The sequence below is a fragment of the Aulonocara sp. 'chitande type north' Nkhata Bay genome, linkage group LG6 (genome assembly GCF_057382095.1).
Source record: "Aulonocara sp. 'chitande type north' Nkhata Bay isolate Kocher_YH1m ecotype deep benthic linkage group LG6, A_spYH_male_GT1.1, whole genome shotgun sequence".
NCBI classification, from domain to species: Eukaryota; Metazoa; Chordata; class Actinopteri; order Cichliformes; family Cichlidae; genus Aulonocara; species Aulonocara sp. 'chitande type north' Nkhata Bay.
The window spans coordinates 23,718,411-23,731,063 of NC_141349.1; the positions used below are offsets into that span (position 1 = coordinate 23,718,411).

General features: G+C 45.0%; 1 protein-coding gene across 1 annotated transcript; it reads right to left on the reverse strand.

Moving 5' to 3' along the window:
- Positions 1-1,969: 1,969 nt before the first annotated feature.
- Positions 1,970-3,583, reverse strand: LOC147327820 (uncharacterized). The gene has a single exon (XM_086297410.1). It carries the CDS (start codon positions 3,581-3,583, stop codon positions 2,075-2,077), a length of 1,509 nt encoding a protein of 502 aa, XP_086153536.1. The 3' UTR covers positions 1,970-2,074.
- Positions 3,584-12,653: the final 9,070 nt, after the last annotated feature.

Sequence of the window (12,653 nt, forward strand, 5' to 3'; positions counted from 1 at the left end):
TGAGCTAATGCGTCTACCCCTAGCGGAGCCTCCTGGTCCCTCAGGGAGAAATACAGTGGACACTGAGCGTTCTCCCTCAAGGCAAACAGATCGACCTGTGGCTGGCCAAAGCGGGTCCAGATTTGGGTCACCACATGTGGGTGCAGGGTCCAGTCCCCGTACTGCGGGTTTCCCCTGGACATTAAGTCTGCTCCCAAGTTCAGGGCTCCTGGAATGTGAGTGGCTCTCAGTGACAACAGATTGATGCTGCTCCACATGATCAGTCTGCGAGCCAGCATGTGCAAAGGACGGGAACGTAACCCGCCCTGTCTGTTGATGTATGCCACAACAGTGGTGTTGTCTGTTCTGATCAGAACATGGTGGTTTCTCAACAGGGGAAGGAAGTGTCTCAGTGCTAGAAAAGCTGCTAGCAATTCTAGCCAATTTATATGAGCACCCCTCTGTTGTGAGTCCCAGCTGCCGCTCACTGCTCTGCCCTCGTAAGTGGCACCCCAACCCGTGAGACTCACGTCCGTGGTCACCACCTTTCTGGCTGTGACAGCTCCCAGTGACACCCCCTGAGTGAGAAATGTGGGATTTCTCCAACAGTGGAGTGCTGCAGCGCAGTCTGCTGTCACTCTGATATAGCGGTGGGTATGGCGCTTTCGATTCAGTCTCAGTGATGCAACCCATCGCTGAAATTCCCTCATATGCAGTCTGCCTAGTGGAATGACTGCCAGTGAAGACGCCATTAATCCCAGCATCTGCAGGCATTTTCTGAATGGGAGATATCTTCCCAACTGAAAAATGCCGGCATGTGATAGCATTTTTTTTACTCTGTCCACAGAGAGACACGCTCTGTACGAGGCGGAGTTTAGAGCTATTCCTATGAAAGAGATGGCCTGAGCTGGCTGCAGGACACTCTTTTGGTAGTTTATGGTGAAACCCAGAGCCATCAGATGATCCACTGTCAACCTGGTGTGCTCCCTTCCCATTATTTCTGACTCTGATAGCAGCAGCCAATCGTCTATGTATGTTGCTATGCGGATGCCCCGCCTCTTCAGTGGGGCTATGGCCGCCTCTGTGCATTTCACAAATACCCGAGGGCTCAGTGAGAGACCAAACGGCAGGACCTGGTACTCGTACATTCTGCCCTGAAACGCAAAGCGCAGGAATTTTCTGTGAGGCGGGTAAATAGGGATGTGAAAATATGCGTCCTTCAGGTCTATTGATGTAAACCAATCGCCTGGGCGCACTACATGCAGCAGAGTGGTGGTCGTCAACATCCTGAATTTGTATGACCTCAGATGCTGATTCAGAGCCCGTAGGTCCAGTATCGGACGTAGTCCCCCTCCCTTCTTGGCCACGAGAAAATACCTTGAGTAAAAGCCGCATTGGCTCTGCTCCTGGGGTATTTCTCGTACTGCCCCCTTTGATAGCAAGGTAGTTATTTCTTCTTGCAGGATCCTGGCTGATTCGCCTTTTGCAAGAGAGAAAATCACTTTGTGAAATCTGGGAGGGGTGGTTGCGAATTGCAAACGATAGCCTCGCTCTAATGTCCTCACAACCCATTCTGGCGCAGCGAGAGCTCGCCATCTCTCTATTCTTGCTGACAGCGGCCCCAAAGATAGGCGCTCCACAGTAGACGGAGCTCTGGCTCCCTCTTGTGGCGGAAACTGGTCCTTCTGACCAGACCCGACTGCGCATGCGCGAGCGGCCCGCGCTTGACCAGCGCTTATGGGGCCGGACACCACTGAGGGAATCAACCCCGGTGGTGTCTGGGTGCGTGGGGGCATTATGTTTTTCAACATATTTTCTGTGTTTTCACACATTTTTCCCGTGCCCTTGGCAACATGCCTGGATGCAACGGGTGAGTTTTTAATAAACAGTGTGTTTTGTGAGACAGACATGCTTGAATCAGCTGAACAGCGTTTCGTCGTCTCTTTTTTTGAAATCCGCTCTGTGGGATCCAACTCGAGTCCCAGGCGCTGAAAGGTGGAGGCAGAACACACTTCTCCGAACGGGCTCCGGAACTGAGCCCTGGAGTGAACTTGGAGCCCGGGCTGGTCCGGCTCCAATCTCCCCGTGGGGGATGTTAGGCAGTCCGCTTCTTCTTGCGGTCCGACTGCTTGGCTGGTGGTGGGGCACCCTGAGCAGCAGCAGGCGGGACGTGTTTCTTGGGCCAGTGGGTCTTAGGGTTCTGCGATCCTAGAGGACCCTGGGCCGCGACCTGCGGGGCTGGGCGGCGAGGGATTTTAAACGTCGGCACGCCGGCTGGACGGCTGGTGACCTGAGCGAACGTGCGGCGACCGGGTGGAGGCGCAGCCTGGGTCTTCCTAGGGAGACACAGCTGGAGGGCCTCTCCCTCTTTCTTCTTCTCCTCGCACCGTCTTTGCATGGTGGCAACGGCGGTCCCGAAAAGCCCAGCGGGGTCGATGCTTTCGTCCAGAATGTCACGTTTTTCTCTGTCCGAAAGCCCCGACAAGTTCAGCCATCTTGCCCTCTCCTGTAGGACGATGATGCTGAGGGCTCTGCCCGCCGCTTGTACTGCTGCTCTAGTGAGGTGGAGACACTGGTCCGTAACTACGCCCAGCTCTTCCCACAACTCGCTAGCATCCGGGTTCGCAGCAGCCTGGTCCTGGAGCTCCGCCGAGTAGGCTAGCAGGAGCGACGAGGCGTTCAATGCCCTCGCGGTGGTGGCCACCGATTTATACGCCTTGTCAGCCAGGGAGGACTGCAGGCGTTCGGCCTTGGAGGGCAGGGACGGACCAGATGACATGGAGAGTTTCTGGTTCGGGTGGAGATGAGAAGCCACCAGATTCTCCACTGTGGGAATTTGGTAGATGCCCTTCTCTTTCATTCCAGCGCAGTCAAACGCCGCCGCTCCCTGCACGGGGTTGGGTGACGAAAATGGCTTTTCCCAGCAGCGTGTGACCTCGTCCACGGATTCGGGGAAAAGCGGCAGTACCTGCTTAGTAGTGCGCTTTGCTTTGGGGAGCCTTTTACCGTCGTATCGTGAGGTGGAGGTCTCCGTTGTCACCGCGGGCCATGGGATTGCCAGCTTTTCAGCTGCCCGTTTTGCAACGTCAAATAGCTCCACGCCGCGGGACTGTGTGCCGGGGTTATCACAGTCGGCCCCTTGTGTCGCAGAATTCCGACCAGAGGGGGCAAAGAAAACGTCGTCATCCTCGCCCGAGACGAGATGTTCCGACGCTCCCTCAGAGGATTCGCTGAGTAGCTCGTCATTAGCCTCGAGGGAATCAAGCATAGCTTCGCAGCTGACCTCGGCATCATCCACCAGCGGGAGGACGACATCCATCTCGTCTCCCCAGCTGGTGCCTGGTGTGGCGGACTCAGTGTGCTCCATCGGTGGGCCGATTGGAGACAGCATTGGGTCCTCCTTCGACAGGCTAGCCTGGCGGGCTAGCCTTCGGCGAAGGCTTTTTAGGGTGAAGCGAGCGCAGTGTTCGCATATACCCGGTGTGGAAATAGCCGCTTGGGCGTGTTGCAGCCCGAGGCACATCACACACGCGTCATGTGTATCTGAACCTGAGATTTTGCAACCGCAGGGGCAAATTCTGGGCAGCGGTTTGCAGTCTGCCATATTAAGGAAGCTTGGTGTAGCTAGCTTGGAATGGCTGGACGGCTAACGCTGATCCTTTATTTTATTTTTTATTTTTTTTTGTTTCTTCTCTCGGTCGGGTAGCTATGGTGAGCTAGTATGACCTGGCTAGTGTGGTGGCTAGCGCTTGTGCTACTTGGCTTGGTGACCGTGTGTAGCAAAGACAGTTAGCTTGATCAGCTAACTGTTGTGCTAGATGCGTGGTGGCAGCTAACACACTCTCCGACCTGGCTCTGTGGTGAAGAGCAGGCGACTCGAAACGCGAGCCGTGCTGGCGCCCGGTGACCAAGGTGTTAGCTTGCTCGTGTGGACAGTTAAGCTAGCACTCACGTTCGCAGTCAGGAGAGACGAGGTTTCTAAGAAGCGAGAAGAGGAAATTGAATGGCGGGTGACGCTGCGTCACACCCTTTTATAGGGAGGAGGGTGGCCCCTCCCTGACGCAAGCGTCACGACTGCCAGCCAATACTGGCTGGAGTAATGATATAGAGGCTTCTGAGGACAACGCTGAGAGAGCGTTCCCCATAGTGAGACACCGAAACGAATGTTTGAAAGAGAACTCCGTTAACGAGCTACCGCCGATCGCCCCGTGCATGGGGCTAGACGGCCAACACGTTAACGAGCTAACTGCGCTAACACACTAGCTCCCACCCATGTAATTGAGCATTGCACGGCACATCCAACATACTGTTTTACTTTAGTCCATGACTCGCTTACCTTCAGGGTCATACGTCACATGAAAACCAAAATAATTCCAAACGCCAGATCTGAATGAGGGTGGGGTAGGTCCATGTTGCAAGGAGAGTTTAACTTCTGTCTTGCTAGCTTGCCCTGCGCTCTTCCTTCTGACTATGCTGTCTGTGTTGAGCGCTCAGTGGATCTGCGCTCGACAGTGCAGCCTAGGCGGAGTAGTCGAACGCAGATTCACTGAGCGCTCAACACAGACAGCATCGTCAGAAGGAAAGTTAATAAAATAAATTACAAATGTTGTATTGTTCGATACATATGCGTACCGAACCGAAAGCACTGTATCGAACGGTTCAATATCGATACGAATATCGTTACACCCCTAATATATATATATATATATTATACAGTGGGGCAAAAAAGTATTTAGTCAGCCACCGATTGTGCAAGTTCCCCCACTTAAAATGATGACAGAGTTCAGTAATTTGCACCAGAGGTACACTTCAACTGTGAGAGACAGAATGTGAAAAAAAAAATCCATGAATTCACATGGTAGGATTTGTAAAGAATTTATTCGTAAATTAGGGTGGAAAATAAGTATTTGGTCACCTCAAACAAGGAAAATCTCTGGCTCTCACAGACCTGTAACGTCTTCTGTAAGAAGCTTTTCTGTCCCCCACTCGTTACCTGTATGAATGGCACCTGTTTGAACTCATCATCTGTATAAAAGACACCTGTCCACAGCCTCAAACAGTCAGACTCCAAACTCTGCCATGACCAAGACCAAAGAGCTTTCGAAGGACACCAGGAAAAGTATTGTAGACCTGCACCAGACTGGGAAGAGTGAATCTACAATAGGCAAGCAGCTTGGTGTGAAAAAAATCAACTGTGGGAGCAATCATCAGAAAATGGAAGACATACAAGACCACTGATAATCTCCCTCGATCTGGGGCTCCACGCAAGATCTCATCCCGTGGGGTCAAAATGATCATGAGAACGGTGAGCAAAGATCCCAGAACCACACGGGGGGACCTGGTGAATGACCTGCAGAGAGCTGGGACCAAAGTAACAAAGGTCACCATCAGTAACACACTACAACGGCAGGGAATCAAATCCCGCAGTGCCAGACGTGTTCCGCTGCTGAAGCCAGTGCATGTCCAGGCCCGTCTGAAGTTTGCCAGAGAGCACATGGATGATACAGCAGAGGATTGGGAGAATGTCATGTGGTCAGATGAAACCAAAGTAGAACTTTTTGGTATAAACTCAACTCGTCGTGTTTGGAGGAAGAAGAATACTGAGTTGCATCCCAAGAACACCGTACCTACTGTGAAGCATGGGGGTGGAAACATCATGCTATGGGGCTGTTTTTCTGCCAAGGGGACAGGACGACTGATCCGTGTTAAGGACAGAATGAATGGGGCCATGTATCGTGAGATTTTGAGCCAAAACCTCCTTCCATCAGTGAGAACTTTGAAGATGAAATGAGGCTGGGTCTTCCAACATGACAATGATCCAAAACACACCGCCCGGGCAACAAAGGAGTGGCTCCGTAAGAAGCATTTGAAAGTCCTGGAGTGGCCTAGCCAGTCTCCAGACCTCAACCCCATAGAAAATCTGTGGTGGGAGTTGAAAGTCCGTGTTGCTCGGCGACAGGCCCAAAACATCACTGCTCTCGAGAAGATCTGCATGGAGGAATGGGCCAAAATACCAGCTACTGTGTGTGCAAACCTGGTAAAGACCTATAGTAAACGTTTGACCTCTGTCATTGCCAACAAAGGTTATGTTACAAAGTATTGAGTTGTATTTTTGTTATTGACCAAATACTTATTTTCCACCCTAATTTACGAATAAATTCTTTACAAATCCTACCATGTGAATTCATGGATTTTTTTTTTTTCACATTCTGTCTCTCACAGTTGAAGTGTACCTCTGGTGCAAATTACTGACCTCTGTCATCATTTTAGGTGGGGGAACTTGCACAATCGATGGCTGACTAAATACTTTTTTGCCCCACTATATATATATATATATATATATATATATATATATATATATATATATATATATATATATATATATATATATATATATATAAAATAAAAGAATATTTGCAGCAGCAAATATATTTGAGTCCAGATGGTGAGTCAGAAATGTGTCAATATGCACAAACAATTCACTGACATACTGTTTTTTTGCTGTAATGTCTAACATTGCAAAACTATTTTTTTTTTTATTGTTTAAGCAGATGCGATACAGCAGCAGAAGACCACACCAGCAACATCCCAACACGAAACTGAGGCTATAATTTACACAGACTGACCAAAGTGGAGCAATACATGACTGGAAAAATATTGCCTGGTCTGATGAGTCTGTTTTTGCTGTGAGGTGTGGATGGTAGGATCAGAACTTGGTGTAAACACCATAAGAGCACAGACCCATCCTGCCTTGTCTCAATGTTTTAGGCTGGGTGGTGTGGGGGATAGTTTCTTGGCACCTTTTGGCCTCTTAGCATTGTTGCAACACCACTCGATGTAGTTGCTTTACGATCACAGTGTGCCCACCATCTGATGGCTACTTCTGTGACCCACCATGTCACAAAGGTCAGAGCATCTGGCACCTTGTTGAAGCTATGCCATGAAGAATTAAAGCAAAGGGTGGTCCAACCTGGTACTAGCAAGATGTACTTAATAAACTGTCAGGTAAATGTATTGTAAAAGAAAAGCTAATTGCTGCCGTCTCGACCTCGGTTTATGACTTATGTATATTTTTTGCACACTGCAGTCACAGAATCAAACATCAAGGTGACATCTATAAAAGCTTGTATTAAATTTTATGATTTGAGTGCAACAAATACAGCCTAAAAGGAGGGATATGGATTACGTCCTTTTAATTTAACTGTGGCCTCTTTTACATAATGGCACTGACAAAAATGCTGTCCTGCTGATGGGGACACTCACTTAAAATAAAAGTGCCCGCTACACAGATTCTTTTGAAGGACAATGGCGAACTACAAATAAATACTTCAAACTATATGTTTAATAATTTATTCGGAAAGATGCAAAAAGGAAAAGACAGTACAACTGCCAGAAAAAACATTATGTATCACAAATGTGTACACTATGAAACAATGCATGTTCAAATTTAAGTGGTATTGGTTATTTTTTGTAACATACATGTATGCAGCCAGTTTTTTCCCCGTTTTGTTTTGTTTTGTTTTAATTGCCACACTTCCTTAATCGGCCTCTCGGGGGCTAAAACTTGGGGGATTATGCTTGTGTTTCCTTACACTTTCTGTGTATGACCGGAAGTAGGAAACCTCCCCTAATGACATCTCAGGAATTTTCCCACAGCTGAAGAAGAGGGCAGCCAAGAGATTAATCGCTTTTACATGTTTGGAGTGCAACAGGATGATGCTCAGTCTCAGCGCTGCTACCACCTCCCTGTCCTAGAGGTCACTGGTGATTTCCCCTCCTTTTGTTTTTTTGGTTCATGAAAGTACTGAGTTGTATGTTGTATGCAAAACACATTCTTTTAGGATTTTTAGCTCTTCACCTAAAAGATCACCGCAGGAGGGGACAAAAGCGGATTGTCTCAGATTTTATAGAGTTGGAAAAAGACCCTCCACTTCCTGGCACACACACACTGTTAATTGTTGTAAATGTTATTCAAGCACAAAAAGAGCTAAAATAATTCTCCAAGAGGTTTAAAAAACACTTGGTTATGGATTCTGACATGCTTCAGTGATGCTGTCAGACTAGATAGTATCTTAAGTACCGCATAAAATAAATGATCTTTGACTTCATTTTGACTATATCCCATTTAACATCAATAACAAGAAATTAGCTTTTTATGTAATATTCTTTTCCCCTTAGTCTCTACCTCACTTTCAGCTGGTCGAAGCCAGGCTGTATCCAGACACGAGGTCTTAATAATAACACGTCTGATGTTTAAACTTAAATTTGGCTCCTGGACAACACATTAGAGGAAAGGGTGACATGCTGATCTTTTTGAGACATGTTTTTCTTGGTGTCTGCCTACCCGTCTGTCAAGGACTTGGCAAGAGCTGTGGCTTAGATTACCTTGATTGTGTAGAAGGATGAGGAAAAAGTCTTTTTGGCTTTATGTTTCACTTGTTAACCCTGTTTGCTTAGAGGAAAAAAGGGGCAACAGAAACCAAACATGCATTTAAAGCATGCTCCTGCAGTGTTTTACAAAGCACACTGAGACGTTGTTTCATGCTTTTATGTTCACGCAAACTACAGATGGATGAGCTGAATTAGCTCTTTGGCTTGCTTTAGCGTGTGTGCTCAGCCCTCTACCAGATGTTGAGCTGAACTGAGTGCAGCCTCTACATGAAAACAGTCTCAGTGCTTTCTTTGTTGCTGTGTACTGTATATATAATATGCTCTATGGTTTGCTATGTGTATGTTCTTGCTCTTGTTGCAGCTCCTGGTACAATGTGGCTGAGGCATATAGTCACATGTTAGGGACTGAGCCCCTAAGCAGGATGGCAATTCATTTAGACTGCAAAGGGTAGATTATTCAGGAAATAATTGATCACCATCTGGGAAATTTAAACAGATTTTTGGGGTGAAAACAATTTGCAGCTCTGTTAGAACCATTGTAGCATTTTAAAATGAAATGGTTCTGTGAGAACTTGCAGACACGTCTGGTAGCCTTACATTATGCACTGGCACAGTCCCTGGAACAGCCACTGAGCACAGGAAACACTCTCCCCTCAGACTCCTGTTTCCTGGAGAGACATCCAACACCTCAGAGTCATTAGAATCTGAAGAGGAGTGCATTTATTTGAAAACAAATGACTGTTCTGTTTACTGACAGCCTTTAACTGCCAGAGTTTGAGCTAACAGAGTCAAATCTAAGGTTAGCCTGAGCTCTCCGACAGCATTTATCTAATGCTGCAAACCGACATGAAGCTATTCCCTTTGTAGAGCTACCGACTCTCGCAGAGCCGCTCCAAGCTGCTGCTCACCCGTTGCCGTGGACCCCATCCAAACCCTATCCTCTTCTGCATAGCACTAATCTCACTGCTGGCTGTACACCATAATACTCACATGAAAGTAACACACACACAGACACACACACACACACTTTTCTGAGGTGGACCTTTCGAATAAAGAGAACATTGTCTGCACATATGACTAATGTACTATTTAGAGCATGTTGTTTGTGCCAAGTTCTTTAAATTTGCTATAACGCTAAAATAAATTTACAGAAAGTCAGTGTATGACATTAAAACAAATGAAAAAATAAATTACTACATCCCATCTAATATATCAGTAAGTCTGCACTCTGTGAAACACCAGTGTTTTTTTTTTCTGATATACAAGTATAACAGTGCATGTATTCCAATGTGATACAAGTGATAACCCCAAACAAGTCAGCCAAACACCATTTATATTCTTATAGTACAGCAGTGGTTTGTGTCTCCAAACTAAGTATGCTAAGTTACAGAGACTTCCTCTGGAAAACGTCATTATTTGTAGTATTTATATAGAAACATATATAGAAAGTGGAATCAAATAGGAAGGAGAAAGAGGGGGGTTAGAGGTGTATAAATAACAAAACAGAACATTAAAAACTAAAACTTTAATGAAAAAAAGAGGAATTTTAATGTTCTTTGCTCACCACCATAGGGATATTGCTTCTGGGACACAGTAATAACACAATTTATCTTCTCTGCATAGAGCTAAGCGTGATAAGGCCATGATAAAATGCCTTCAAATGTTAATGAACTCAATTTAAAAAATGCAGAGACTCAGGTACAAAAGCGCACAAACCTCAACCTGTTGACTAAGCGTGCCAAGTCAGGTACTATTGTCACAAATTATACTTTTTATTAAATTTTTACTTCTGCAGCTGAGAAAACAATCAATAGATCTTTATAAACATTTTACAAGATAGTAGCGGCTCTTATTAAAAATCCAGGCACTGATAATAATGTGAACAAACACATATCGAATGAGAAACCAAAACAGCCACAAGGTTGCTTCTAGGCAACTGTGACAAACATCTGTATTATAAATAAAGCAGGTCATAGAAGAAACCCAGTGAATCGGTGCTGATTTCACTTTTCTACGTTTTGACGTTTAAAAATGCAAAATGAAATCCGTTACTTTCTCTGTGACCTTGAGTGAAATTTCTCTCAAGCCTTCGAAATTTTGTGGACTATGCAGCTTTTTTTTTTAACATTGTGTGTACAGAATAGATTTTCTCATGAAGCTAATATAATGTGAAGAAGCCTTCAGATGGGATAAAACCATCACTTTGGGTGTTTTGATGTGACGGAGGTATATAACAAGCAGCTTCAGAGAAGAGAAACCGAATTTTAAAAGGCCCAGTTTATTGTGTTCTTCATTGTAATGGATGAGAGCTCGAGGTGTTCTCTCCTCTTGGAGCAGAGCAGCTCACAGAATATCAATCAATACCTCCGCATCATTTATTTAAGCTTCACCTGCAGCAGCAGCAGCAGGTGCACAGTGAACGACTGTATGGTCACACAAACAACAATATCAACAATACGATGTTCAAAGAATATACCGGTAAGCGAGGAAAAGAAGTTAGATGGAATATTTTTAATACATATTTGTGATCATGCTTCCCACAGTCTTTTATGCTCTGTTTAAACTCTTAACTTCCACCTAATCACTGGGCAACAGCTGTAATGTTAGTCATAGGTTCACTTCTACACCTTTGTGTGGAATTTTCATCTCTCTGGCAAACTCACGTGAAAGAAAAAGAAAAAATACCTGTAAAAGATTTGATTTGATTTTAGTTTTTGAAACTAGCGTGTGTCTAAACCACAACAGTAACCCAAAATGATTTTCCAGTGACCTCGTAGATGGTACGAGGTTAAGTTTGTGTTCTCAGCTTAGCATAACAAAGTGCTTAAAACAGTGGATCTTTCCTGTCATGCACCTCTTTAGAAGTCTAAACACGTTATTCTACCAGATATATTAAATATATATTAAATATTAAATATCAATCACGTAATGGTGAATAAAAAAAGTGAAATAAAATAAATGTTTTGTTATTCTTGAATTAAACACGGTTAAACGCACAAGCAGGGGTGTCAAGTATAAGGCTTTGGGGCCAGAATCGGCCTGCCCAAGACCCCAATCTGGCCCACTGGACAGTTTTGAACTCTCAGATTTTTAACTCTTTTCACATGTTTTGCAGCTTTTCCTATTGATAAGGACCCTCTTCCCCACTTCCACCCCCACCTACTGCTGTTCATACTACATCAAAGTAAGTCACTAATAGTTAAAAAAGTTAAGTGTCAGTTTTTGTCTTCATCCATCTTTTTTTTTTTTTTTTTTAAGTAGGTAAAAGAAAAAAATGACCTTTTTTTTTAATTAACACAAACTTTAAAGTTTACAATTACAAGTCATTCTGGGCAGTGAACTACCATTTATCATGTTGTCTTTATTGGTCTCGCCCACTCAAGATCAAAGTGGGCTGTATATGTAAAATGACTTTGGCATCCTCGTTTTACAGCAGTTTTATTTGCTTTTGAACACTGATGGCTCAAATACCCACCTTATCTATGCAGAGAAATAAAATATCTGGATACTGGGAAGGTTTCTCTCATGGTGTCATGGACACATAGTTCAGGAGTTGTCTGGCGTATTGGACCTAATAGAATCACTACGGTTGCTCGGGGAAAGATTTTTTTGTTTCTCAACTTATTCAGTTCAGTATTATTTATATAGTGCCAAATCATAACAACAGTTGCTTCAAGGCACTGATTGGCAGTGGAGGTTTCCAAATGGGTGAAATCAGTTGTAGAGAAGGTCCTGCTCTAAAACCCCTTGGGATTTCTTTGGTTGCTAGCTGATAGCCACAGTTGCCTGTAGTTTCTCATGTTTGTCTGCAAATACAAGAAAAGTAATAGCCTAATGGTAGTAAAACTTGAAACAACTGAGCCTTTTGAAACATGTTGCCTGCAGTACTGAGGCACAGCTTTCATTTGAAGTAAAAGTTTCCAGTTTACATTGCACTTTTCATTTCAGCTTTGACAGTGGCGAGACTGTGTTTGTAGACAAGTCAGTCACTTCCATGGAAACTACAGGTGACCTCTGCAACGTATAGCAGCAGCCAGAGCAATCACAGGGAGGTTTTTGCCGATCAGTTTGGGAGTACATGTTTATCCCTAGTGACAGGTGGTTGCCACGGGGTCACTTTCTGGTCTACAGACCTGCGTGACTGGGGATTTACCAATGATTTTCCCAGTGACTGCCATCAACCCCCAGAAACCATTCACAACCAGTTGTGGATTTAAAAAAAAAAAAATTTTCTGTCATGATGGTGGTTGCCAGATGGTCACAGACCAGTGTCTAAGCCTGTG

Bases quoted from the DNA above. Each gene is read 5' to 3' on its own strand.
- LOC147327820 (XM_086297410.1), bottom strand. From the start codon at position 3,583: ATGGCAGACTGCAAACCGCTGCCCAGAATTTGCCCCTGCGGTTGCAAA.